The sequence below is a fragment of the Balaenoptera acutorostrata genome, chromosome 8, assembly GCF_949987535.1.
Source record: "Balaenoptera acutorostrata chromosome 8, mBalAcu1.1, whole genome shotgun sequence".
In the NCBI taxonomy this organism is placed as follows: Eukaryota; Metazoa; Chordata; class Mammalia; order Artiodactyla; family Balaenopteridae; genus Balaenoptera; species Balaenoptera acutorostrata.
In genome coordinates this window covers 32,982,133-33,008,059 of record NC_080071.1, presented here as the reverse complement: position 1 = coordinate 33,008,059, position 25,927 = coordinate 32,982,133, and the positions used below count along the sequence as shown (strand labels likewise).

The window sequence follows — 25,927 nt, the reverse complement described above, 5'->3', positions numbered from 1 at the left end:
TGCTTATCATCTCTCTCACTTTCTCATTCAATGGCCCCATCAGGTCACCCCACGGCCGAGCTGACCCGCAGCAGCTTGTCCCCACCCTTTGCTCGGAGCTTCCACTCAGTTTGTCTTGTTTTTATTTTGAAAATAGTACAAAGGGAAACAGAGGTACAAAAAGTTCCTACACATCCTTCAGTCAGCTTACCCTAACGTTAACATTGTACATAACCAGAGTTTTACCATCCAAAACAGGAAATGAGTATTAGTAGATTAATATGAACTGAAGTATGGATCTTATTTGAATTTCACCATTTTTTCTACTAATGTCCTTTTTTCTGGGCCAGCCTCCAATCCAGTATTCCACAATGTAATTAAGTTGTTAAGTTGTTAAGCTGTTAAGTCTTTTTAGTCTTCTACAGTCTCTGACAGTTTCTCAGTCTTTCCTTGTCTTTCATGAGCCCACTCAGATTTTTAAATCCCCCATTCTTATACAGAAGCAAGCAACCATGGATTTCCAGATGTCTGAGAAAGTCTCTTATATAAAATATAAACACCAAAAAAAAAAAAAAAAAACCTCAGAGGAAACAATATATAGAGAAGAAAATTTCTAGAAAACTCTTAATAATGTACTCAAGAAACCATAGTGAGTATATTAATAATATACTCAAGAAACCACGTTGCAACCATGAAACAAGAACAGAATACTATTTTTAAACAAAACTTTCAGGGAACAAAACAGACTCTGGGAGATTAAAAATACGACAACAGAAAGGAAAACTTCAATTGAAGGGGCAGAGAATAAACTTGAGGATCTCTCTCAGAAAGGAGAACAAAATGACAAAGTTCAGAGGGGACCTGGGCATTAAAAGAACAACCACACAAATGAACATGATTTTAAAATGTGATATGTGTTATGAAGGAGAAGCCTATGCCACAATGAGTGAGTATACTGGGGGGTGGAGTACAGGGGTAGTAAAGAGGGTCAGGAAATCCCTTTGATGAAGCTAAGACCTCAAGAACAAGCAGGACTTAGCCAGTCAACAGCTGGGGAAGAGAAGTTCATGTGCAAAGGTCCTGGGGAGGAAAGGGCTGAGGGAATGAGAGCACCTGAAAAGCAGGCCAGTAGACAGGAATGGAGGGACTGGAGAGTTGGGGTGATAAGACAAAGCCTTGGAGGTCAGGATTTTCATGGTGAGTGCAATGGGAAGCCAAGGAAAGGTTTAAGAGGAAGTGAAATGATCCAATGTGCTATTTAAAAGGCCACCTGAGTGTAGTGTGGAGATGAATTAGAAGGAGTAGTTTAGCGACCATATAATAGTCTCTCTCATCTTACAGATGTATCATAATTTAATCATTCCTCTATTTTATTAGACATTTAGGGAGTTTCCAGTTCTTCGCTAATATGAGTAATACTGTAATAGACATCCTTAAAACGAAATCTTTGCCAGCATCTCTAGTTATTTTCTGAATATAGACTTCTTGAAGTGGAATTAAATAATTGAGTTAAAAGGTATGAAAATTTCTGACTATTTTTTAAAAGTTATCTTTAAAAGAGAAAGATTTTGATCATTAAATATGAGAAACCTACTTCACAAAATGGATATCTTCCTACTTATTCAGTTAAATGATATCAACAGAAGATTACTTAAGAAGCTGAAAAACTTCCATTTGTATGTAAAAAGCACTCCATTTATTTGTTTTTTAAAAATGCTAAGCACTTAACATCATCAAAATCGATACTGTCCAACTTCTTGGTTGGGATGAGCCACATTTAAAACAATCAACACGCCAGCAAGCATTTGGGACATCCTAAAATAACCTTAATGTAATGTAATCTCCTAAGGGTCTGTTTGTGGTTTAACTTTTTTTTTTTTTTTTTTTGGCTGTGTTGGGTCTTCGTTTCTGTGCGAGGGCTTTCTCCAGTTGCGGCAAGCGGGTGCCACTCTTCATCGCGGTGCGCGGGCCTCTCACCGTCGCAGCCTCTCTTGTTGCGGAGCACAGGCTCCAGACGCGCAGGCTCAGTAATTGTGGCTCACGGGCCTAGTTGCTCGGCGGCATGTGGGATCTTCCCAGACCAGGGCTCGAACCCGTGTCCCCTGCATTGGCAGGCAGATTCTCAACCACTGCGCCACCAGGGAAGCCCTAACTTTTTTATAACAATACTTTTTTGTTATAAATATATTCACAAATCTGAAAAAAATGCTTTGTCAGACCATGTTTCCCAGTGATGCGCCTGGTCAGGTTCTGTGGAGCAGAGCTGTTTTGCTCTCTCCATTTTCTCTTCCCATTCTCTCACAGGTGGCCTCTTTCACACGCAAATTTACCTCTTTTGTTCCTCATCTCAGCATCACCGTACGCAAGCTCTTTCACCTCTTTACCTAGTTCTTCCTACTCCTTCTGTCTCCTTGTATACAGACTCCCTCACCCTCAAGGTCTTACATATTTATTTTCTCTTCAACTGATGTGATCCTTTCTCCCTCTTTCCCCCATACCCCTTCGCTCTCACTTTCATCTTCCCCCTGACTCCTCAGCCCTCTCCCCTCTCCTCTCACACACTCCAACGACTCCTTCCCTGGGTCCTGGTTCGGGCAAGGACTGTTGGTTAGAAAAATCTGCCAAGGTGGCTGAGGAGATAATTGGGGCAAGGGTGGGGATGCAGACGCACGGATGCTGGGCGTGAGGAGACCAGGTGGTCAGCCGGGGTTTCCCAGGCCCCTGTGGCAGGAGGGGGTAGGCCTGAACTAAAGGCTGGGGCCGCCAAAGCAGGGGGACAAAGACTGCGTCCTGCTGCTCGCCAGCCGGAGCACACACACTTCAGCCACCCAGAAACACTCTGTGGCCCGGATGGGGTCTGAGAGTTGCCAGTTGGACATACTGACCTAGACAACCAATTAAGGCATGTTCAAGGTCTGCTGAACAGAACAGTCTTTTAAACTAGGCTAAATCCCCTCTTCAGGGTTGCTGATTTTTCTCCCCCTAATTTTTCCAGATTTATAATCATAGTAAGAACTAGAAGACAAATCAGACAAGGGTACTGAAAAATCTGATGTACACTGAACATTAGAGTTAATGTACTTTTGGAAACAAACCAGGTGCCTGGTGAACGCTGAGGGATCTAGTAGGTATGCTTGATGAGAATCTGTGCTGGGAAGGAATTTAAGATCAAGGTCAGGAATGATTAATATGCATGAAGGAAGTCATCAACATTTAAGGACAAGCAATATGAATCTCATTAAATCTTCAATCGCTTCCTATTGCCTGAAGGAATTGGTGATAGTCTAATGATTAAAGCAATAACATTAAAGTAGAAAACAGTATTAGAAAATTTATCTGACTTTTATAGAAGAAGCTAGCACAAAGCACCAATCCACCTAAGAGACTTGACAAGACTCTCCTCAGCAGCTGTGATTTTTCTCTACTGGTGAAAGAGACTTCTGGGGGCTTTTTTTTAATCGAGGTAATTGATAACCTTTCACACGCTCCCCAGTGGGCCATCATACTGCTGTCTGGCGGTTTGTCGTGTCTCCCACTTACTCACTGTATCACCAGAACGCACCTCCCTCGGCCCCAGCCTCCTCCTGCTGTGTCGCTCACTCACATTTCTGATTGCAGCACCCCTGTGCTCACTCGGCAATACCCTGAACAGCTGCTATTCACGGAGCATAAAGTAGGGGAGAAATGACAGAAGACGACAGAGGGGAGCTGTTTTTGTAACATCAGTTCTTAGAGGGGCTGGTGTTCAGCTGGACCAGCCAGTTGGCAGGGGGTCCGGTGAGGGTGTTCTTTTCATCCGTGACCTATTTCTATTTGATCTTATAGGAAAGTCACAATCTTACTGATGACAGAGACAGGGTATGTGATGTCCCAAATTCAGAATTATCACAATGCTGAATAGAAGGATGAACAAGTGTGATGTGCAGACTCCAAATGTGAGAGATAAAAGGATCTCAAATGTTAATTTTCCTAAGTTAATATTTCAGTAATTAATAAGCTTTCTCTTGTGGATGTGGAAGGAATTTTTAGAAATCATGGTCCTATTACTAGTAGCCCTCCTTAGGGAAAAAGTCATTTTAGAAATGCCAATTCTATCTAAATGGTGGACTGTGAGTGACTTTTACTTTCTTCTTTATACTTTTTTTTGTTTTTTTTGGCGGCACCACTCATCAGCTTGGGGGATCCTAGCTCCCCGACCAGGGACTGAACCCTAACCACTGGACCACCAGGGAATTCCCTCTTCTTTATACATTTTTATAATATCTTTTTTAAAAAAATAAATTTATTTATTTGTTTTTATTTTTGGCTGTGTTGGGTCTTTGTTGCTGCACGCGGGCTTTCTCTAGTTGCGGCAAGTGAGGGCTACTCTTCCTTACAGTCTGTAGGCTTCTCATTGCAGTGGCTTCTCTTGTTGCGGAGCACGGGCTCTAGGTGTGTGGGCTTCAGTAGTTGTGGCTGGCGGGCTCTAGAGCACAGGCTCAGTAGTTGTGGCTCATGGGCTTAGTTGCTCTGCGGCATGTGGGATCTTCCCAGACCAGGGCTCGAACCTGTGTCCCCTGCATTGGCAGGCGGGTTCTTAACCACTGAGCCACCAGGGAAGCCCCACTTTTATAATGTCTTAATACTTCCACTATGAATACAGTTTACCACTGAACAACCTGGGGGTTAAGGGTGCTGACCCTCCTCGAAGGAGAACATCTGCAAAAAAATGGTCAGCCTTCAGTATCTGTGGACCATGTAGCACTGTAGTATTTACTATCAAAAAAAAATCCATGTATAAGTGGACCCATGCAGGTCAAATCCGTGTGGTTCAAGGGCCAACTGTAGTTATTAAGGGCTTATTATTAAGAACTGTGTGGTAGCCAAGATGGTCGCCAATGACCCAGCCTCCTGGCATCCACACCCTGGTCTGCCACACTGTGCTGGTCTGTGTGAGCAGGGGGATGGGATGTCACTTCTGAAATTAGGTTATAAAAGACTGTGGCTTCTGCCACAGTGCGCACTCTGGTACCCTCCTTGGATCACCAGTCTGGAAGAAGCAGGCTGCCATGTTGTGAGCAGTCTGATGGAGAGACACAGGTGGCAAGAAAGTGGCTTTCACAAGGAACTGAGGCCGGCCAAGAACCACGTGAGTGAGCTTGGCAGCGGGTCCTCCAGCCCCGGTCAAGTGCTGGGATGACTACAGCTCCCACCAATAGCTCAACTACAACCTCGTGAGAGTTCCTAAGCCATAGGCCCCCAGCTGAGCTACACCCAGATTCCTGCCCCTCAGAAACTGTGACATAGTAAGTGTTTGTCGTTTGGGGTAATTTGTTACACAGCAGTAGGTAACTAATACAGCTGCACAGGTATTATTTCTTTAATCTTCATAATAGCCTAGTAAGGTAAGTACTTGTCTCAACTCCATGTTAAAAATGAAGAAACTGAAGCCTGGATAGGCTAACATGCCCAAGGTTCCACAACTAGTAAGCAGCAGCATCAAGATTCGAACCTAAGGAGCCTGATATGACAACCCACACTCTTAGCCTCTGTTTATATAGCCTTCCTTGTATTACTTTTATAATCAGAAAATATATTTTCAAAGTATTTTCATTCATAGAAAAAGAAATTCCCACTCGTCCTTCACTCCTGTTGTAGAAGTAGAAATACTCTCACCACTTCCAAGGGGACTTTTCCCCCTTCTCCTCCTTCTATTCCTTTTCACCTCTTTCAGGTCTGCTCTCTCTCCAGGAAGCCCCCTGCTGTCCAAATTTCCCGTGGTTCTTGTTCCTTACCAGTTGCCTTCCTTCCCTCTGCGTCTAAACATAACCAGGACCTCTATGTCAAAAACAAAATGTATGTCCACACAAAACTTGCACACAAATGTCCATAGCAGCATTATTTGTAAGAGTCAAAAAGTGGATATAATCCAAATGTCCAACAATTGGTGAATGGATAAACAAAATGTGATATCCCATTCAGTAGAATAATATTTGGCAATTAAAAAAGGGATGAAGTACTGATACATGCTTCAACATGAATAAACCTTGAAAACACAGTGCTAAGTGAAAGACGCCAGTCATAGAAGACCACACATTATGTGATTCCACGTATTTGAAATGTCCAGAATAGGAAATCTATAGAGCCAGAAAGCAGATTAGTGGTTACCTAGGGCTGGTGAGGATAGGGGGATTGGGGAGTGACTGCTAATGGGTAAGAGGTTTCTTTCAGGGGTGATGAAAATATAAAATTGATGGTGGTGATGGTTGCACAACTCTGTGAATACACTAAATACCACTGAATTGTAAACTTTAAATAGGTGAATTGCATGGTCTGTGAATTATATCTTGATGAAGTTGTTATTTAAAAAGAGAACCAAGAACCTCCACACTTCTCTGCAGCCACCACCATCACTTTTCATCTCTCCTTTCACTGCTAAAATTTTGGTCTAAATCTCTATGACTTCCAAGTGGCCAATTTCACTGACCGTTACTGAGTCATCCCGAAATTTCCTCCTGAGCCTCTTTTCCTGACTAGGTTCTCTGTTTCTGCCTACTCCCTCTCTTCTGCTCTGACAGCTCCTCTCCTTCCTCCTTCCGTTTCTAACCACCAGGTCCTGATTCCTCCTTCTCTGTATCATTTCTCTTGCATCCATCTCTCCCTTTCCATCCTGCAGACAAGGCACTAATTCAGGCCCCCATCACTTTGTTTCCACCAATATTTCCCAAATGATACGATAGCTTTCCCTCTTCAATACATCCAGGGCACCACCAGCTGCAGGTTATTTCACTTATTTGTCAAAAACCTTCATCAGTCTCTGCTGCCTATAAGATAAACCCTAAGCCGACCTTCAACGTTCTCACCACCTGGCCCTAACCTGTATTATTAATCTTCCTCTTCATAACTCTGCTACGCAAACTCTCAGCTCCAGCCAAACCCTCCATTCCAGAACCCTCTGAACAGGTCTTGACTTTTCCTGTATTCATATGGTTTCCCCACTGCTGCCCTGCCTTACCCCCTTAGAAATGCCCCTCCCTCATCCCTCCGCCTCTCTGCTGACCACCTTACTCATCCTTCAAGGCCCAATTCTGTGAAGTGATCACTCCAGCCCCAAATTATCTTTCCTTCCTCTTTTTCCCAGAGCACTATCATACTGTTTTGCATTGTTATAGGTATTAGGCTTCTTTCTCCAATTAAACTAAAAACCATCTAACCCAGTTCAGAAGTCACCTCCGTGGTAAAACTCCAGACTACTACCCCCAAATCTTCCAGTTCCTCACTTCTCATTCCCATTATACCTGTTCTTTGCTCTTGCTGGAAATTCTCATCTTAGGACAACTCTTCCCACCCCCCCCCAAAACTATCAGTCTCTTCCCTTTTTACTTCTACGCTCTAGATTATTCATTGTAATAATAATGAGCCCAGAAACAAACAAAATAGACAAGGTCCATGACCTTGGGAAACTTCCAGCCTAGGCTAGAATCTAGAATGCATTAATTCAACCCCCCTCTTGCTAACCCCCCACTCCCCTTTTCTCTTACTCCCTGGTCCTTCCAGTGCATCCATCTGGAAAATTCCAATCAATCCAACTATCTACCTTCACTCTTTTATACACACAGGATGATGCCCGTTTGGAGAAAATCACACAGTGGCAATGAATGGGGTCACTACAGATACACAGTCTCTAATTTCACTTGGATCTCAACACTGCTGGGCAATCCTTCTATTATCCCTTATCATTTTTTCCTCCTATTTCCCAACCCCCTACCTCATTTCATCTCTAATCTCTGCAAAAATGTACAGAAAGAAACAGAAGTAATTGGGGGACGAGGAGCTTCTTCAATTTTCTGTCTCCTCTCCCAGGTAAAAAAACTATCTACATGCACATCTATCATCTCCTCCATCCCTAAGGGAGCAGCAATCTGGTATCTTTACCCCTTTTCACACACTTGCCTCAGTTGTCCCATTCAGGTAGTCCCCAAATCCTATACATTTTACTGCCAAAAGTAGCATCTCCAACTGGCTACTCCCTAGCTCTCACCCTACTTGCTTGCCATATTAAACCAGCAGAGCTCCCAGAAGGCTGCACAGGCTCTCACCCCTCTCTCTGCCTTTGGACAAGAGGCCTCTCTGTTTCTAGACTCCTTCATCTGACCAGGCCCTCCTTGCACTGGAGGACTCAGCCTAGTCTTCTCCTCTGGGAAGCTGAAGGCGCCTCGGTCTCTATTGGATGATCCCATTGCATCATATGCCTACCTCTATCTGTGCGTCCTTCTTATTCTGTTGCAAAATTGATTTACATGTTTGATTCCACCAAGGACTGTGAACTCACGGAGGACGAGAACTGTGCATCCCAAGGCCAGTACGGTGTAAATGGCGCATCCCCCGCTCTCTAGTTTCCTTTTGTGTTTCCACAATACTTGCGTCAAATCTCCTCTTTCCCCATTAATTTGTGCATCATTGCTTTGTGATCGGAGGATGCAGTTTATACAATTTTTCTTTCTAGAACTTACTGAGGTTTTCAGTGGCAAAACTTAACCATCTTTTATCCTATTTCGTGTATATTTGTAAAAAAAAATCCTAATCCAAGGTATCAACCTTAATATTAGATCAAATTTACTAATTATAACATTCTGAAATCCAATAACCTTATTATGTCTACTTAAATTGACAAATTAGAGGCATGCTAGTTTCCTATTACGATTGTGGTTTTATCCATTTTTCCTTTTATTTTTAACAGCTCTTGCTTTATGTATTTTAACATGTTATTTGACTCATAAAGATTCATTATTAATAACTTTATTGTATCACTATTAACTAGCCACTTTTCATTCATTCATTCAAAAAATCTTTATTGAGTGCTTATTATGTGCCAGGCATTGTTCTAGGTACTTGGGATACATCAGGGAAAAAAACAAACAAAAATTCTTCTCTTTGCCAAACTTACAGTCTATATATGTGGGGAGGTAGGCAACAGACAACATGACAAATAAGTAAGTCATACAGTGTGTTAGAAAGTGTTAAGTGCTATGAGTAGGGCCTTACAGGACATTATGAGGATTTTGGCTTTTACTCTGAGTGAAATAGGTTTTTAGCGAAAGAATGACATAATCTGACTTAACATTTTTAAAAGTTCAGTCTGGCTGCTGTGTTGAGAATCCAGTATAGGAGGGCAAGGGTAGAAGCAGGGAGACCAGTAAGTGGTTACTGCAGTAATCCAGGTAAGATATGATAGTGACTCAACTCAGGGTGGTGACAGTGGGGTGTCAAAAATGCATTCTGGGTATACTTTAAAGGTAGATTTGGGGCTTCCCTGGTGGAGCAGTGGTTAAGAATCTGCCTGTCAATGCAAGGGACACAGGTTGGAGCCCTGGCCCGGGAAGATCCCACATGCCGAAGAGCAACTAAGCCCATGCGCCACAACTACTGAGCCTGCACTCTAGAGCCCACGAGCCACAACTACTGAGCCCACGTGCCACAACTACTGAAGCCTGTGCGCCTAGAGCCCCTGCTCCGCAACAAGAGAAGCCACGACAGTGAAAAGCCCGCGCACCGCAACGAAGAGTAGCCCCCGCTTACCGCAACTAGAGAAAGCCCGCACACAGCAACAAAGACCCAACACAGCCAAAAATAAATAAATAAATAAATAAATATTTTTTAAAAGGTAGATTCAATGGGATTTCTTGACAGATTGGATACATGAGAGAAAGAAAGGAATTGGGGGTGATTTGAAGGCTTATGGTCTGAGAAACTGACAGGATAAAATTACCAACAACTAAGGTAGGGAAGTCTTTGGAGTGGAGCAAATTTTAGGGAAGAGATTAGAAGTCCAGATTTGGAGTTTTGAACATGTTGATTTCGACATTTGGAAATGTTAAGTAAGCAGATGGATGTATGAGTCTGGAATTTACGAGAAAGGTCTTGGCTGAGGGCATAAACATGGGAGGCAACAGCTTAATGGGTTATTAGAGTCATATGACTACTAATGAGATCATTAAGGGGATAGTGAGGGTAGAAAGAGAAAAGGTCCATGAACCTCTTTGTCCTCTTTGATGCTTTTTGCCTTAAATTCTATTCTGTCAAATATTAATATTCTTACTTTGTTTTTCTCAATGGATAGTTCTCTATTGACACATTTGACCTTGGGTTAACTTTCTAGCTCTGTTCTCCTTGGAAACCTGGCAAATGTGGAAAGTCAGCCATGATACTGAGTAATATCACTTATGGTAAAAATGACTCCAGATTGATAAACTTCATCTAGACTATGAATAAATTATAAATATCTGGTGATAGGGAATTCCCTGGTGGTGCAGTGGTTAGGACTCCGTGCTGTCATTGCTGAGGTGCAGGTTCAATCCCTGGTCAGGGAACTAAGATCCCAAAAGCAGCGTAGGCAGCCAAAAAAAAATTTTTTTTTAAATAAATTTATTTATTTATTTATTTTTGGCTGTGTTGGGTCTTCATTGCTGCACACGGGCTTTCTCTAGTTGCGGTCAGCGGTGGCTACTCTTTGTTGTGGTGCGTGGGCTTCTCATTGCAGTGGCTTCTCTTGTTGCGGAGCATGGGCTCTAGACACACAGGCTCAGTAGTTGTGGCACGCAGGCTCAGTAGTTGTGACTTGCAGGCTCTAAACCACAAGCTCAGTAGTTGTGGCTCACGGGCTTAGTTGCTCCGCGGCATGTGGGATCTTCCTGGACCAGGGCTCGAACCTGTGGCAGGCAGATTCTGAACCACTGCACCACCAGGGAAGTCTAAAAAAAATTTTTTTAATAAATAAATAAATATCTGGTGATAAGCCATACTTGTTGTGTGTGGTGACTCCAAGTTTTGTGGGAGACATTTTGGGACTGCCTGCCTGCATGTACTACCTATAAGTTGTTCTTTAGGTTTTCCACTGAAAATTAATTGCTGCTGGCTCTTAGATATTATATAGTGTTCTAGTTAATACTGCTGTGTAATGAGTTATCCAAAAGTTAACAGTGTTTTAACAGAACTAATAATTTTATTATGCTCATGGATTATTTGGGTCAGGAATTTGGAAATGAATGTCTGAGGCTGCATGATATCTGAGGCCCTGAGTAAAGAAGAAGACTTGGCTGGGGATGACTCTAGGGCTGAGGGCTGGAACCATCTGGAGGCTCATTCACATGTCTGGTGCCTGCAATGGGATGACTCAAAGATTAGGTCTCCTGACTGGATAACTTTCAAAGAACCTCTTCAAGTGGCTTGGCTTCCTCACAACACAGCAGCCCCAGGGTAGTTGGGTTTCTTACAAAGCAGCTGAAGCTCCCAGCATGACTGTTCTAGTGAACAAAGCAGAAGCTGCATCTCCTTTTATGACAGCCTTGAAAGTCACACAGCATCACCTCCCCAATTCTCTTTTTGTTGAAGTAGTCACAAGACAGTCTAGACTCAAGGGGAAGGGACACAGGTTCGAGCCCTGGTCCGGAAGATCCCACGTGCTGTGGAGCAACTAAGTGAGACCCCACTTCTCAATGGGAGGGGTATCAAAGACTATTGATATTCTAAGGGAGATGCTATTTTTTTTTTCAAATCATCTTACTTCGAGAAATTAATGAAAGTCACGCATATTTTCCTTCAGGAAAGTGCCCATATAGACAAACTTTTGCATGTATTTGAGGAGTTCATCTTCATCCTTCCCATTGTATTCAAGAAACAGCCTTAGATTGTCTCGATTCATTGACACGTATCCCATCAAGAGGGACTCTATAACCCCTTCCCTGAATCTGGGCTTCCTTGTAATTGCTTCAACCAATGGAGAACATCTGCTAAAAGGAAAGGGACATTTCTTGTGCTAGATACTTTCACAGGTTCTCCCACTTAATTTCTTAATTTTCATTTGACTTAGATAATTTTATACCCTTTCTTTTTTTGAAAACAGGTGAAGAAAGTGAAATTCAGAAAGGTTAAGTTGTTTTTTTTAATAGACATAGTTTTTAGAGCAGCTTTAGGTTCACAGAAAAGTTGAGTGGAAAATTACGTTACTTTTTAAATTCACGTGATAATAAGTTGTAGAGACAGGATCCAAAATCAGATCTTTACCAGTTGCTTTTTCTGATATATAATCACTCTCTAGGTATTAAGAAGCATATTATTCTAAGCACAAGATCTGACTTTTCACTAGATACAAAACTGAACCTCTTGCTGCAATGTGAAGGACTAACACTGTGGGACTCAACTTGCAACAAACACTGGAGGATGTTCAATCCTTTCTTACTCTATAATCTCCCACTTTAACATTGTTATAGTAAGAATTCCCTAAATTCATTTTTTAAAATGCTATTTCTATCAATTGCTTTTGCTCTTCTTTCTATAATCTTGCAATCTTGTTTTAGGATTACATTTCCACACTGCGTGATCCTTTCATATACTTTCAGAAAATGAAGGAAGTAGATACCCAATTAAACATAAATCCACACAGTTCTAAACACAACTCATTGGTCACTTTTGGAGGATAAACCTGTTATTTTAAAAACTGGTAAATACAGAGAACAAAGCAAACATTTAACTTTTCAGGATGAGGTCTATCAGGGTAGTCAAATACTTGATGAGAAAGTTTCTTTCTATAGATATCTTCTAGCTAATAAACGCAGAAGGAATGACTGAATTAAAATATTACCATTTTGCAAACTCTTAATGAGCTAATGGAGCCAAGTAATGATCACCAGTGGCCACTAAAATCACAAAAAGCAACACTCTAGGAAGTATTCTTGCCCAAAACAACAACAACAACAAAAAGTGTAACCTAAATCAAGTCAGGCCTTGGATCTAACTGCCAGTTAATAGAGGAACATTTTAAATGACTCCACTGGAAATACAATCAGCAAAATCCAGAACGTGGAAAGCTCCATTAGGGCAGACTGCCGAGTCAGTTGCTTCAACAAATAAATTTCAAGAAAAAAAACCTGGGAAAATAAACTTACTGAAAAAAAAAAAAAACCTGACATCCTCTTCTAGCCATGTTGCCATAACTGGTACTAGAATTCCTTCCTGCCTTAAATGACTAGACAACTAGACAAAACGTGAAGGAGCTATTTTTTGGCATTGGCTGCTGAACAATGTAGGACAGTGAACCTTGAGGGTAAATAAGTACACAAGGTGAGCCCAGATTGGCTCCAGTGTTCTGCCTGGGGAAACCATCCCAAATGTGGCCTTGGGAGATGGAGTCCAAGCCAAGCACAGCCCCTCACTGTTTACTTAGGGAGGCAGAGCGCAGAGGGCTGGTTGCTGAAGCAGCTGGAATTTGTGTGGTACTGAGGGTTCTGGGAAACAGAGAGGCACAAGCCCTACCGGACAGTGGCTGGTGCAAGGCTGAGAGCTGAATAGAGATTCCAGAGGTTGCAGGGCTGGGAGAAGTTGAAGTCTTAGCCCAACCCGAGTAGACGGACCTCACTGAGCCCCACAGGCATTCAACTGGGACCAGAAAGGACCAGAAAGATCAACTGGGCCCTCAGTGGAATAAGAACCACGCAAATGCAGAGCAAGGGTGGGCAGATTAAGGCCTGTGAGCCAAACCCGGCTCACTGTCTTTTCTTATAAATAAAATTTTATTGGAATATAGCTATGCTCATTTGTTTATATACTGTCTATGCTGCCTTTGTACTATATTAGCAGACTTGAGTAGCTGCAGTAGAGACGATAGGGCCCACAGAAGTTTAAGATATTTACTATCTGGCCCTTTATAGAAAAAGTTTGCTGAACTCTGCACTAGAGTAAGAGCCACACTCTAGGACTAAGAGCAAAACAAACAGATCCACCCTACCAAAGAAGAAAACCACGCCTGGCAGAACAGCAGACTCTCCACAAGGTATTATCCACTTGGGAAGAATATACAATTACGTATATGAAGAACAGAAAAATGTGATCCACAGTCAAGAAAAAAAAGTCAATAAAACAGAAAAAGACCCTGAGATCACCCAGATGACAGATTAACAGATAAGGACTTTAAAACAGCTGTTATAAGTATGTATGTACAAGTACTTAAAGGAAAAGATGGACGTGAGTAAACAGCTGGGAAACCTCAACACAGAAATGGAAACTATAAGAAAAGAAACGAATGTAAATTCTAGAACTGATAAGTGCAATATATGAAGAAAATTTTAAAGGCTCCTGGCTTTTGGAGATACATAATCAAAAATCTACAGATGAGGGCTTCCCTGGTGGCGCAGTGGTTGAGAATCTGCCTGCTAATGCAGGGGACACGGGTTCGAGCCCTGGTCTGGGAGGATCCCACGTGCCGCGGAGCAGCTGGGCCCGTGAGCCACAACTACTGAGCCTGCGCGTCTGGAGCCTGTGCCCCGCAACGGGAGGGGCCGCGATAGTGAAAGGCCCGCGCACCGCGATGAAGAGCGGTCCCCGCACCGCGATGAAGAGTGGCCCCCACTTGCCGCAACTAGAGAAAGCCCTCGCACGAACCGAAGACCCAGCACAGCCAAAAATAAATAAATAAATAAAAAATAAAAAAAAAAAGTAGCTATAAAATTTAAAAAAAAAAAAAAAAATCTACAGATGAAATTATATATCTGAGATGTGCTTCAAAATAATCCAGCTTGGGGAGGGGAAGTGGCTGGGGGTAAAGATGAAACAAGAGCTGCCATAAATTGATGACTATTGTAACTAGGTGATGGGTATGTCCTGCTCTCTCCACTTTTCTGTATGTTTGAAATTCTGCACATTCAAAAGCTAAAAAAGAAAATCCAATCTCTACAAGAAAAAACTGTTTTAACTGAAAAACAAGATAATGTTCAAATGAAGCTTTGCATATATCTTATTCTCCTCCCATCTTGCCAAATCCCCAAAGATACATAGCATCCACTCTGCATTTTCAAAGATCCCCAATGCTTGGGGAAAGTGAACATTTCATAAAAACTGTGAATATTTATGTAGGTGAATGCCATTCTATCTTTCTCTCTCTTTCTCTCTCTCTCTCTCTTTCTCTCTCTCTCTCTGTATGTGCTACACTTTGACACACATGGATATATCAGTATTTGATTTCACAAAATGAGATTATATTAAATTGTTCTGTAACTTGCATTTTCCAAATAATATATGTTGTGAATATCATTCCATGTCAACAAATAGAGGCCAACATTTTTTTTTTTTGGTTAATGACTGTACAGCATTTATCACTGAGGGTCTACATGCCCTGTACTGTGTATTAAAGTTCATAATTTCAATGGGAGACAATGAATGTCTCCCATTGAATGTGTTTCTATAATGTGTTATAGAAAGCTATTTCAAGCAGAGGGAAAACATAAGAGCACACATAGCTTGAGGGACAAGTCTGACTTTAGGGAATTCAGGGCCATGATTTGATTGTTAAGTATGCTTTAATTTATGTAGTAACAAGCCGTATCATAACAGAGTTTATTTGTATTAAGGTACTTGTTAAAAAAAGTCATATAGCAAAAATCCATCTCCATTCTCAGCTATCAACATGAAAAGAGTTTAAGTCACAGGAAGCTCCTTATTAATAGTATGGCTATTTTCCAAATCACCCATGGCCTGCATACCAAAAGCTGATTTCTAAGTTGGTTTGATGAAACTGAGGATACATTTTCCTACTGAAGCTATACAAAACAGTAAGGATCTCAGGTCAGTTGACAAAAGTTTAAAGTACCTAATTTATGATGTAAAATAGCCCCTCCCCTACCTGGGGTTAAATTTTTGAAAAACCACTATCATAAGAAAATTCTTAGTGGAAGAATCTATGGCCTTAGAGTCACAAATAAACAAAAGCACTTGTAAAAATTTGTACATTTGTTAAAAAAAAGACAAGAATAATAAAATATTAGTAGCATTATATGCATCTTAAATTACAGTAATGAGTATATATAAGTAATTTCCAGTTACCATTCCTTGATCATGGAAATCTTAAAGGTGTTCCTTTCCTATATTATAAATTACACAGACATTTTGCTTTGTTGCAGAGAATATGCACAGTGAAAGAAATTTTTCCCTTGGGTCTGGTTCCATTCAAACATTTGATATCTTTTGTATTTGCTTGGTTGGTTTTTTCTTTTATACAGTTTAAAAAAAAAGGTTTGGAAAATAAAAATGCTATCTTCTCAATGTATAAAATTCAAACACATCAATTGTAAAGAAAGTAAAAATCAGTACAATCTCACCATCTGGAAATAACAGCTATGAACACTTGGGTGAGCATCATGCTAGATATTTCTTTGGGCATATATACATATAAGGAAACAAAGATACAAACTTTATGTAAGTGGGATTTACTGTTCTATACCAGCCTTTTCTCCTCCATGCATGTCCATGACTTTTTAAGTCTACAGTATATCTACATCATCTTTTTAATGGCTGCACAGCACGCCACTGCATGGATAAACTATAATTTATTTAGTCATTCTCTTACCAATGGACATTTCAGATTATGGTGAATATTTCCCAATTACCATGATTATAAAGTTACATTCTTATTTATCCATCTTTGTACACTCATCCTATTGTTCTCTCAGGATAAATTCCTAAAAGCAGAATTGTTAGGTAAAAAGTATGTATACCTTACACCTTGATACACATTGCCACACAGCCCTCTGGAAAGGCCAAACTATTTTACACACCCACCAACTGTGCCTTTCTTAGACTTTCTGCTGGACTTGCCCACAATCTGCCCCCTCTCCTCTCACTGGCATCAGTTCCCTCCACATGGATAGTGGAAGGACAGCAGGATAGTGATTAGGTCCAAGGGTTTACTTCCATCAGCTTCCTTCATCTCTCCCATGACTACACTGCTTAAGCCTTAAGCACTTCTCTTTTAGATTTCTTCCCTTCCCCCTCCCAACCTCTTTTTTCTAATTATCTCCAGTAAGTCTGACTCACAACTCAAATTACCTGGAATTCTCACAGTTGCCCAAAAAGGTATACAGAAGTAACACTGCCTTAAATTAATCTTGGAGGGAGATGGACTATAAAAGGGGGGGGCAGGGAATAAAGTCACGAACTAGGCCGGTCATATGACAAAAACTGACATTTTGAGATAAATTATTCTTTAGGCCTACCACATAACTTTTGTGAACAAATGTTTCTACAGGAGGTTGCAGTCTGAAAGGTCTTTCATTTGGTTATGAAACTGAGTACTTACTATGTGCACACATTGTATGCCAGGTTTTGGGAAGACAGAGATGAAGAAGATAAGATTCTTGTCTCTAAGAAGCTCCCATTCTAGCAAGGGAGATAGAGGTGTAAACAAATACTTTTCAGATAAGTGTGCATACTCCGATACAGGGTAATAAGTGTTGTGATAAAGGCATGCCCTGAGTGCTATGTAAGCAGACTGGGTTAGTTTAGCCTGGGCAGAGGCAAATACAGTTCAAAGGAGAGATGGCATTTAAGTGTGGCCTTGAAGGATGAATGGTTTGCTGGGTGAAAAAAGACATTGCAGGCAAAGCAATTAAGGAGGTACACAATGGTAAACCTTAGCAGAGATATGAGGTTAGGAAACTGGCAGGACCTGAGGCTGAAAAGGTAAACTGAGGCCAGACTGAGATGGTGCTATGCTTCGATGCTAAGGGATTCAGACTATCCCAGCAATGAAGAGTCCCCAGAGGTTTTTTTAGTAGGGAAGCATCATAATCCGATCTGAATTTTAGAAAGACAGCTGGTTGTGGGGAAGAAGATGGACTGAGGTGGAGACCAGTTACAAGGGATGGTAAAGAATTGTACCCAGACCATGCAGAAAACTGGAGGCATCCAAGAAATGGGATTTACTGACTCACTGGACATAGACACTGAAGGCAGTGGTGGGGACCAAAAGCCCTTAAATATTTACACTTAGGTACTGCCTGGATGGCGATGCTATTAATGGAGACAGAGTATATACGCAGAGAAGCAGATGTGCAGGAGAATATTCATTTCCATATTGGACTTGTTGAACTTAAAGGGCCTGTGAGACATCTAGGAAAAGATACCTAACAGACAGCTGGCATTCAGACCTGGTGCTCAGTTCCAGAGGATACTCTGTTGATTTTTAAAAACTGTATAGATTTGACAGTCATTGAGGTAGGTAAATTTGATTGCTGACAACAAAGAGAGGAAACAGGGATGAGGGCTTAGAACAGAATCCTGGGGAACACTAATATTTATAAACCTAGAAGTAGAAGAAGAGCCTAGTGGAAGCCTGGGAAAATCAGAGAAACAGGAGGCAAGCCAGGAGAGACTGGCTCATAAAAGGAACAAGAGTGTAAAAGAGAAAATATGCCCCCTTCTTTGCCTTCACCATTCCTTCCCATACTCACTGGGTAAAGGATCTTATGTGTCAGCTTCGAGAGCTGGAGCAAAGATTCTAATAAAGTGGGAACTGGGAGTGAGAGATTAAGCAAGGAGAGAGCTCCTGGGGCGCCAGGGTAGGGATTTTGCACCGTGATCAGGGATTTAGTGTCAGTGCTAATACCAGGAGTACCCTCATCCCTAAAAGGCTCTTGTTACCTTCTCTCTACCTTCCAAGAGACTAATCCATCCTTTCCCCTTTCCAATGTCACTACTTATAGTTTCCACCCATCCCTTAGCCCATGATAGAAGAGAACAAATTTGGCCAAGCTGCAAGGCTTGCGGGATATTAAGCGGGATCTTAATTCCCTGACCAGGGACTGAACCCACGCCCTCGGCAGTGAAAGTGCCCAGTCCTAACCACTGGACCGCCAGGGAATTCCTGAGAAGAGAACAAGTCTTAACAGCCTCTCAATTCAGTAAGCTCTTGAGCCAGGTACTGTGCTTATTAAGATAGACACATAGATAAGACATGGTTCCTGCTCAACAAGAATTAACAATCTAGTTAGGAATGGGGATGGAGAGAGGAAGTAGGTAACTACTATATAGAGGGTGTACTGTGATTAAAGCTACAATGAGCTGGAGAGTCATGAGAGAAACCTTATGCCCTCCTTAAGAGGTTAAAAAATCTCTTCTGGGACTTCCCTGGTGGCACAGTGGTTAAGAATCTGCCTGCCAATGCAGGGGACACGGGTTCGATCCCTGGTCCAGAAAGATCCCACATGCCGCGGAGCAACTAAACCCGTGCACCACAACTACAGAGCCTGTGCTCTAGAGCCTGCGAGCCACAACTACTGAGCCTGCGTGCCACAACTACTGAAGCCCGCACGCCTAGAGCCCGTGCTCCACAACAAGAGAAGCCACTGCAATGAGAAGCCTGCGCACCACAACGAAGAGTAGCCCCCGCTCACCACAACTAGAGAAAGCCCGCGTGCAGCAGCGAAGACCCAATGCAGCCAAAAATAATTAAATTAAAAAAAAACCCTCTTCTTCCCATTTTCCAAGAGGGAAAGGTGCACATAGATGCTGATGATAAATCCTGGCACATAAAGCCTTATAGTAGATTAATTTACATCAATCTAAAAGGGTGAAAAGGAGGAAGAGAGAAAAGAGAGGACCCTTCATAAATTTACCCTTCATTTTCAACCCTGGGGGGCGGAGAGCAGGTGGTACAGGACAACCTGTCTGCAATGCATAATAAAACTAATTATGAATAGCCCATAAAGGGGCCTTTCCCGATCACTAAATATCTTCCTGATGACATATTTTCCCTCCCTCTTGTAATCAGAAGATCCCCCTCTTCTAGTCAGAAGATAACCCTCTTGTGGGGTATAGTGGGATGGGTTACTATAGCTATTTCTGTAATAGCTTTTTCCAAGATTGTCTGAACCACCATTTGTCAAAATCATGTGACAAAGAAGACGAATATGTTATTTCTATACTCTGCAAAGAGATTATATACATATGCATACATATATGTGTGTGTATATAACACGTGTGTGTGTGTGTGTGTGTTTTGGCTCCTCCTCTACCTTGACTATCTGCCCAGATCCTCTTCACCATTACCTGCAGTGCACAAAAAAGAAGTCTAAACGCCATTAATTCTTGTCAAAAGAGGAAACAGAAAAAAAGTAACTTGATTAGTAAACAGTTTGGATTGGAACCCAGATCTTAAGAGATGTAAATTGGTGCTCTTTTCACAAGGCTGTACTCTCACACTGGCCTCCACCCTCCCTTCCAACCAGTCCAAAATACTGCCTACATCATCTCTCACCTCATATCTTCCTGTGGCTCCTTAGTCATCTCCACTAACACTGTATTACACTGAAAGACTGAGGTCTAACTGCCTACCAACCTCCTTCCTCTCTAGAAACATCTTCCTTTTTACTTCTCCCACATGCTCATCATACTTGTCCTGTCTCATCTGAACTTTGCACACTGACTTCTGTGAAGAGACCATGCCATGCAGGGCAGAGGAATGAGCACTTAAAAAAAAAAAGAAAGAAAGAAAGAAAGAAATCAGTGCCATGTTCAAATGCCCATTTTGCCTCTTACAATCTGTGCAATCTTAGTCTTATTACTTAACCTCTTTGTCTCACTTTTCTCATCAGCAGAGAATAATGCCTAAGTCACTGGGTTTTAAAAGGTAGCTAGCATATGTTAGGTGCTTAACACAGTATCAGGTACTTCAAAAGCACTTAATATACGGTAGCTATTTATTGTGAAAATAATATTTGCCTCACAGGACTGTTGTTCCTACATTCCTGAAACCTAAATAGTCCTTGAAAATATTTTAATTCCCTTCTTCCCCCATCCTTGAAACAACTTCCTAGTTCTTTCCAACAAAGATTCAGAAACCGGTTCAAATCCAACAAAGATTCACCTGCAAAAGTATTTGCACATTTACTAAACTCTCACCACTCACACAAGAGTAACACCTACTGAAAGCTAGCCAGACAAAATTTCTCCTCTTTTTAACTTTAAGTCAATGGAAGAGAATAATCACATTTTGCAAGTTCCCCAAAAGACGTGTTGTATCATGCCAACGGATACAAGTTGCTTTCTCTGCGGCAACTGGGTGTCCAGGCGCATTTCAGTTACTGTAGGTTCATTGCTCCGCAGCAGGAATAAAAAAGTTTGCTACAGCAATCACACAACTGACGTGGGCGAAGAAAACCTCAGACAATGTCCCATAAATCTCAAGGAGGGACTGCAAATAGATGCCACGCAGTGACGTGATCTAGGCAAGTGACAAATGAACACTTGTGGGTATGTTCCTGTGGCAGTGTGTCTGCGTGTGTCCGCAGAACTGAAAGCACATTCGTGTGCGCCGAGATGTCTGATCGCGGACGTGTATTCCTTTGAACCCGACTGCGTACCCAGTGAGCGACAGTGAGAAGCCCCGTGGGGCTGTCTTCCAGGTGCTTACCTCTACGGACGAACAGGTGTACGCCGCTGGGCGCCGCCATGTTGGCGTCGGTCACGTGGCCGCGACCTCTCGCCCCGCCCCGCCCCGCCCGTTGGAGCCGTCCAGTCGCAGCCTTGCCGAAGACCGGAGGCGCCGAGGCTGCCAGAGGGGGAGTGCGCGTGCGCGCCGGGGGCTGACTGCAGGAGCCCAGGCGGCGGAGCGGCTCGGGCACCGGGGCCAGTAGGGGAACCCGCGGCCGGCCGAGCCCGCTCCGGCCGCGAGAGACGGGCTCCAGCCGCGGTTCGCGCGCTCGCTCTGAGCCCCCGCGCCCAGGTGGGATGGAAGAAGCCTGTCAGGTAAGCGTGGTATCCAATATTTGTAGCATCAACATTTTGGCGCATGGAAACGTAAAGTTGGGAGGAAAAAATAAAGCACAATCTAGCGTTCAACATAGCACTTTGCATCGTCTGCTCTTTGTTGCAAATTATTTCCCTGGATTCAGTTGAAAGGTAAAATTTGGTTCAAAGTCACCAGCTGCCCCTTTGCTGTCCCAGAATCTACATTACTCAGCAGAGACAACAGACAAGACAGGATCTGTGTGCAGCTGCAAAATCTATTCTGGGTACCACAGTGGGTATATTCAGGGGACTTCTCCTTCCCCAAGGACACCTCGAGCTCAGCGGTATTAAGTGGAGTCTTAATCCTAAATTTGACTTTTAACAATGAGAGGATGACGTCTGCCAATTGCGCTGCCGAAAGATGAAGCCTACAGAAGGCCAGTTATGAATCAAGTGAGGGAGCTGATGTATCCCTAGTGATGACAGTGTCCATTTTTACCAAATTCGCTGTTCCTCTTATCTGCATTCTGGGGCAGATTTCCATTCTGTCATGGACCAGGTATTAATCATCTTGGTAGCCTGGTACCCAGCAAAGAACCTGATAGTCAAGGAATGTCTGGTGAAGGAATTGAACTCTGCATGGACCCAGTCAAACCAAGAATGTAACAGTCTCCAAATGCAGTAAAGATTGATAAGGATTCTTGGTGAACATGTGTGATGTCTCCTAATTAATATTTAAGAATTTAACTACACACTCAGTGAGAAACCCAGACAATTCAGAAATGATTTTTTAAAGAAAGGGTAAATCCCCTTCCTCACCCTCTCTACACACCACAATCCCACTATTTAGTCAGCCACTGTGTGTGTCATTCCATGCCTTTTACAGGCAAATATGTGTAAAGATTTTAAATGGAATCACATACTTACTGTTGCAACTTGCTTTTCCACTCATAAACATCAAATCTTAGAACACTTAGAGCTGATTCTTTTTAATGACTACATAGTCCTGATGTTTTTACTTTTTTTTCACATCTTTATTGGAGTATAATTGCTTTACAGTGTTGTGTCAGTTTCTGCTGTACAACAAAGTGCATCAGCTATACATATACATATATCCCCATATCCCCTCCCTCTTGCACCTCTCGCCCACCCTCCCTATCCCACCCCTCTAGGTGGTCACAAAGCATCGAGTTGATCTCCCTGGTGCTATGCAGCAGCTTCTCACTAGCCATCCATTTTACATTTGGTAGTGTATATATGTCAATGCTAGTCTCTCACTTCATCCCAGCTTCCCCTTACCCCCTGTGTCCTCAAGTCCGTTCTCTACATCTGCATCTTTATTCCTGCCCTGCCACTAGGTCCATCAGTACCACTTTTTTAGATTCCATATATATGCGTTAGCATATGGTATCTGTTTTTCTCTTTCTGACTTACTTCACTCTGTATGACAGACTATCCCTCTACTGGGTATGTAGGTACCATAATATGAGAAAACCATAATTCAAAAAGAGTCATGTACCACAATGTTCATTGCAGCACTGTTTACAATAGCCAGGACATGGAAGCAACCTAAGTGTCCATCTACAGATGAATGGATAATGATGATGTGGCACATATATACAAGGGAATATTACTCAGCCATAAAGAGGAACAAAATTGAGTTATTTGTAGTGAGGTGGATGGACCTAGAGTCTGTCGTACAAAGTGAAGTAAGTCAGAAAGAGAAAAACAAGAGTGAGTTTGGGTAGTTCATTAGAGGACACATCTATACTTCTTGGAGACCCAGTTTTGTATGCTTTTGGGTCACCTTGAAAGATAAAAAGAAAAGATGTTTTCCACTGAGGTAAATAAAATATACAAGGATGAGAATGAAAAATACTCTTTCAGGTGACTTCAAGCCCCACCTTTTTCAAACGCAGATCAATTCCAAGGAGAAGGTTTTTGAACGTGCTAATCTGTCCTCAGTGTAACTGAAGCCAACAATCTGAGTTCAGGAAAGGAGCCTGAGAGTTAGCAGAACACCGAGTCTCAAGAAGTGTGCAAAAAAAAGAAACCTAGACGTACCTAGAGAAATGTCAGAAGGCATTAAGCCCAATTTCAAACACATCTGAAATAGAAAACATGTTCATGTGATTCAGCTCAGCCAATCCTTGGAAAACCAATGCACAATTTATTCCCCTGCAACTAGAAGGAAAAGGAAAAGGAAACACTATGAGAACTCAGTTGGCACCACCACAGTGGAATCCAGTGAGGAAATTTCCAATAAGTTCAGCAAGGATGTGGATATGCAGGATGAGCTAGAAATGAAGCAGATATGAACTTGCACAGGTGATAGCTTGTGCACCGATTCTTGATTTAGCTTCTTTCATCACATCCTTCTGACCTTAGAAAGATTAAGAACTGCCAGCATATGTCCTCCAAAATCATCAATTTATGAGATATATGCATACTGATCAACGGTATAAAAAAGGGCTGGACCCCTGACATCTAAGATCCCTGGCAATTCTAACATCTATGATCCTGGGTGTTAGGGCATTAGATTGCTTTCATTTAGTTGAGTAACTACTACTGACTCACTTCTCTACTCCATTTCTGCCCATCTTCCCATCTGTGAAATGAAGGTTAATTATGTTGTGGCACTTCATTGATTTGAACTCCCACCATTATTCAGATTTTGTACTTGTGTTTCTTGAAAAAAAAAGTTGAATAATTTTTCAAAACCAGGGTTCAAGAAATAAAGTATAACTTCCTAATACCTTCAGTTTCTGTGTCCAGAAATTCATTCTTAAATGTTAAAATATTTTAATTAATTGTGATTAATTATTGCTTTATAGGTCTTTTACCTTGGTTTTTAAAAGATTGTTTTATTAGCATCTTTTAAAATCTAATCTTCTTTTATTAAAGAAATAAATCAGAAATAAATTCCGACATTCTCATTTTTAAAAAGTCATTTTTTTCTTTCCTCCTTCTTCTACTTAATGATAGTTTATTTTAGACTTATATTACATAACTTTTTCAAAAGCTGTATATAAGTTTGTGATAAAATTGAAATTATATTGGTTTCTATAATGTAGATACTGAATTTGTAATTCAGATTAACAGTTTAAAATGCTCTAGGGATTATGCTACATGAAGTAAATCTCTTTTTTTTAAAAAATAAATTTATTTATTTATTTTTGGCTGCGTTGGGTCTTCGTTGCTGCTCACAGGCTTTCTCTAGTTGCGGCGAGCAGGGGCCACTCCTCGTTGTGGTGCGCGGGCCTCTCACTGTGGCGGCCTCTCCTGTTGCAGAGCATGGGCTCCAGGCACGCAGGCTCCAGCAGTTGTGGCACGCGGGCTCAGCACTTGTGGCTCGAGGGCACCAGAGCGCAGGCTAAGCAGTTGCGGCGCACAGGCTTAGTTGCTCCGCGGCATGTGGGATCTTCCCGGACCAGGGCTCAAACCCATGTCCCCTGCGTTGGCAGGTGGATTCTTAACCACTGCGCCACCAGGGAAGTCCCAGTAAATCCTTTTAAAAATAAATTTTGCTTTGTAATACATCATCCTGTAACTTGTTACACAGTCTAGATTTTAAAGTACTTATGAAGATTACTTATAATGCAAGGTACTTAAAAACATAGACTATAAAATAAAGACTAAGGTGCTTACATATCTATAGAAGAAGCTTGGTACATATGAACACATAAGACTAACTGAAATAAAGTGGTGTTTCCTACTAGGCACAAAGCAGGTTCTGTGGCCTGCTGGGGGAAACTGGTGCCCTGGGGCCTGCACAGCTTCAGTAGGGCTGTCATTTAGCCTCAGGTGCCTTCATTCTCCCTTCCTGAGCTTGCTTCTCAGTTTTGCCATCTGAATCAGAAAAATTAGCCTTTTGGTTTAATATCAGGATCGTTTCTTAGCAGTTTACTCTATGGCTTGAGAAGAATATTTCCCATCCTGCCCTCCAATGTGTTCGATTTTAGTGTGAGGAAATACTTTTATTTATTTACATTTTTTAAAGCTTTTAAAAATTTTTATTTATTTATTTATTTATTTATTTATTTTTGGCTGCATTGGGTCTTTGTTGCTGCGTGCGGGCTTTCTCTAGTTGCGGTGAGCGGGGGCTACTCTACATTTTTTTTAAGTCAAATGAACGTTCTTTCCAAGAACTTGGAGTCCTGCATAAACATAATCTGCACATATAACAAGGAGCTGTCTAAGCTGACTGGACCCCTCTAAAGTTAAGGTCCAGCTTCAAATGATTCTATGTTCAGGCAGAAAGTTTCTAGGGCACTCTCAGCCAACTTTCTGGTAGAATGTTGTTTCCTATACCAATCACTTGAGATAATGATGGAGATGTTACTGGGTAATCTAGGGGGACCCTTAGAGAAAATGTGTCAATGCTCCGTGTTTTCTTGAGGAAAAGTAGTGTCAC

The 25,927-nt window shown here is 41.9% G+C and overlaps 2 protein-coding genes across 2 annotated transcripts in view; one reads left to right on the top strand and one right to left on the bottom strand.

The window, feature by feature from the left end:
• The window catches only part of METAP1D (methionyl aminopeptidase type 1D, mitochondrial), a 79,703-nt gene extending 58,076 nt beyond the window's left edge, over positions 1-21,627 (bottom strand). The window contains 2 exon segments of the mRNA XM_028166774.2: positions 21,197-21,338; positions 21,340-21,627. Of these exon segments, the coding sequence (XP_028022575.2) occupies positions 21,197-21,338; positions 21,340-21,627 (430 nt within the window).
• SLC25A12 (solute carrier family 25 member 12) overlaps positions 21,375-25,927 on the top strand; it is a 185,385-nt gene continuing 180,832 nt past the window's right edge. Inside the window, exon 1 of the mRNA XM_057550811.1 lies at positions 21,375-21,531. Within this exon, the coding sequence (XP_057406794.1) occupies positions 21,514-21,531 (18 nt within the window). The 5' untranslated portion in view covers positions 21,375-21,513. The remainder of the gene's footprint in view (positions 21,532-25,927) is intronic.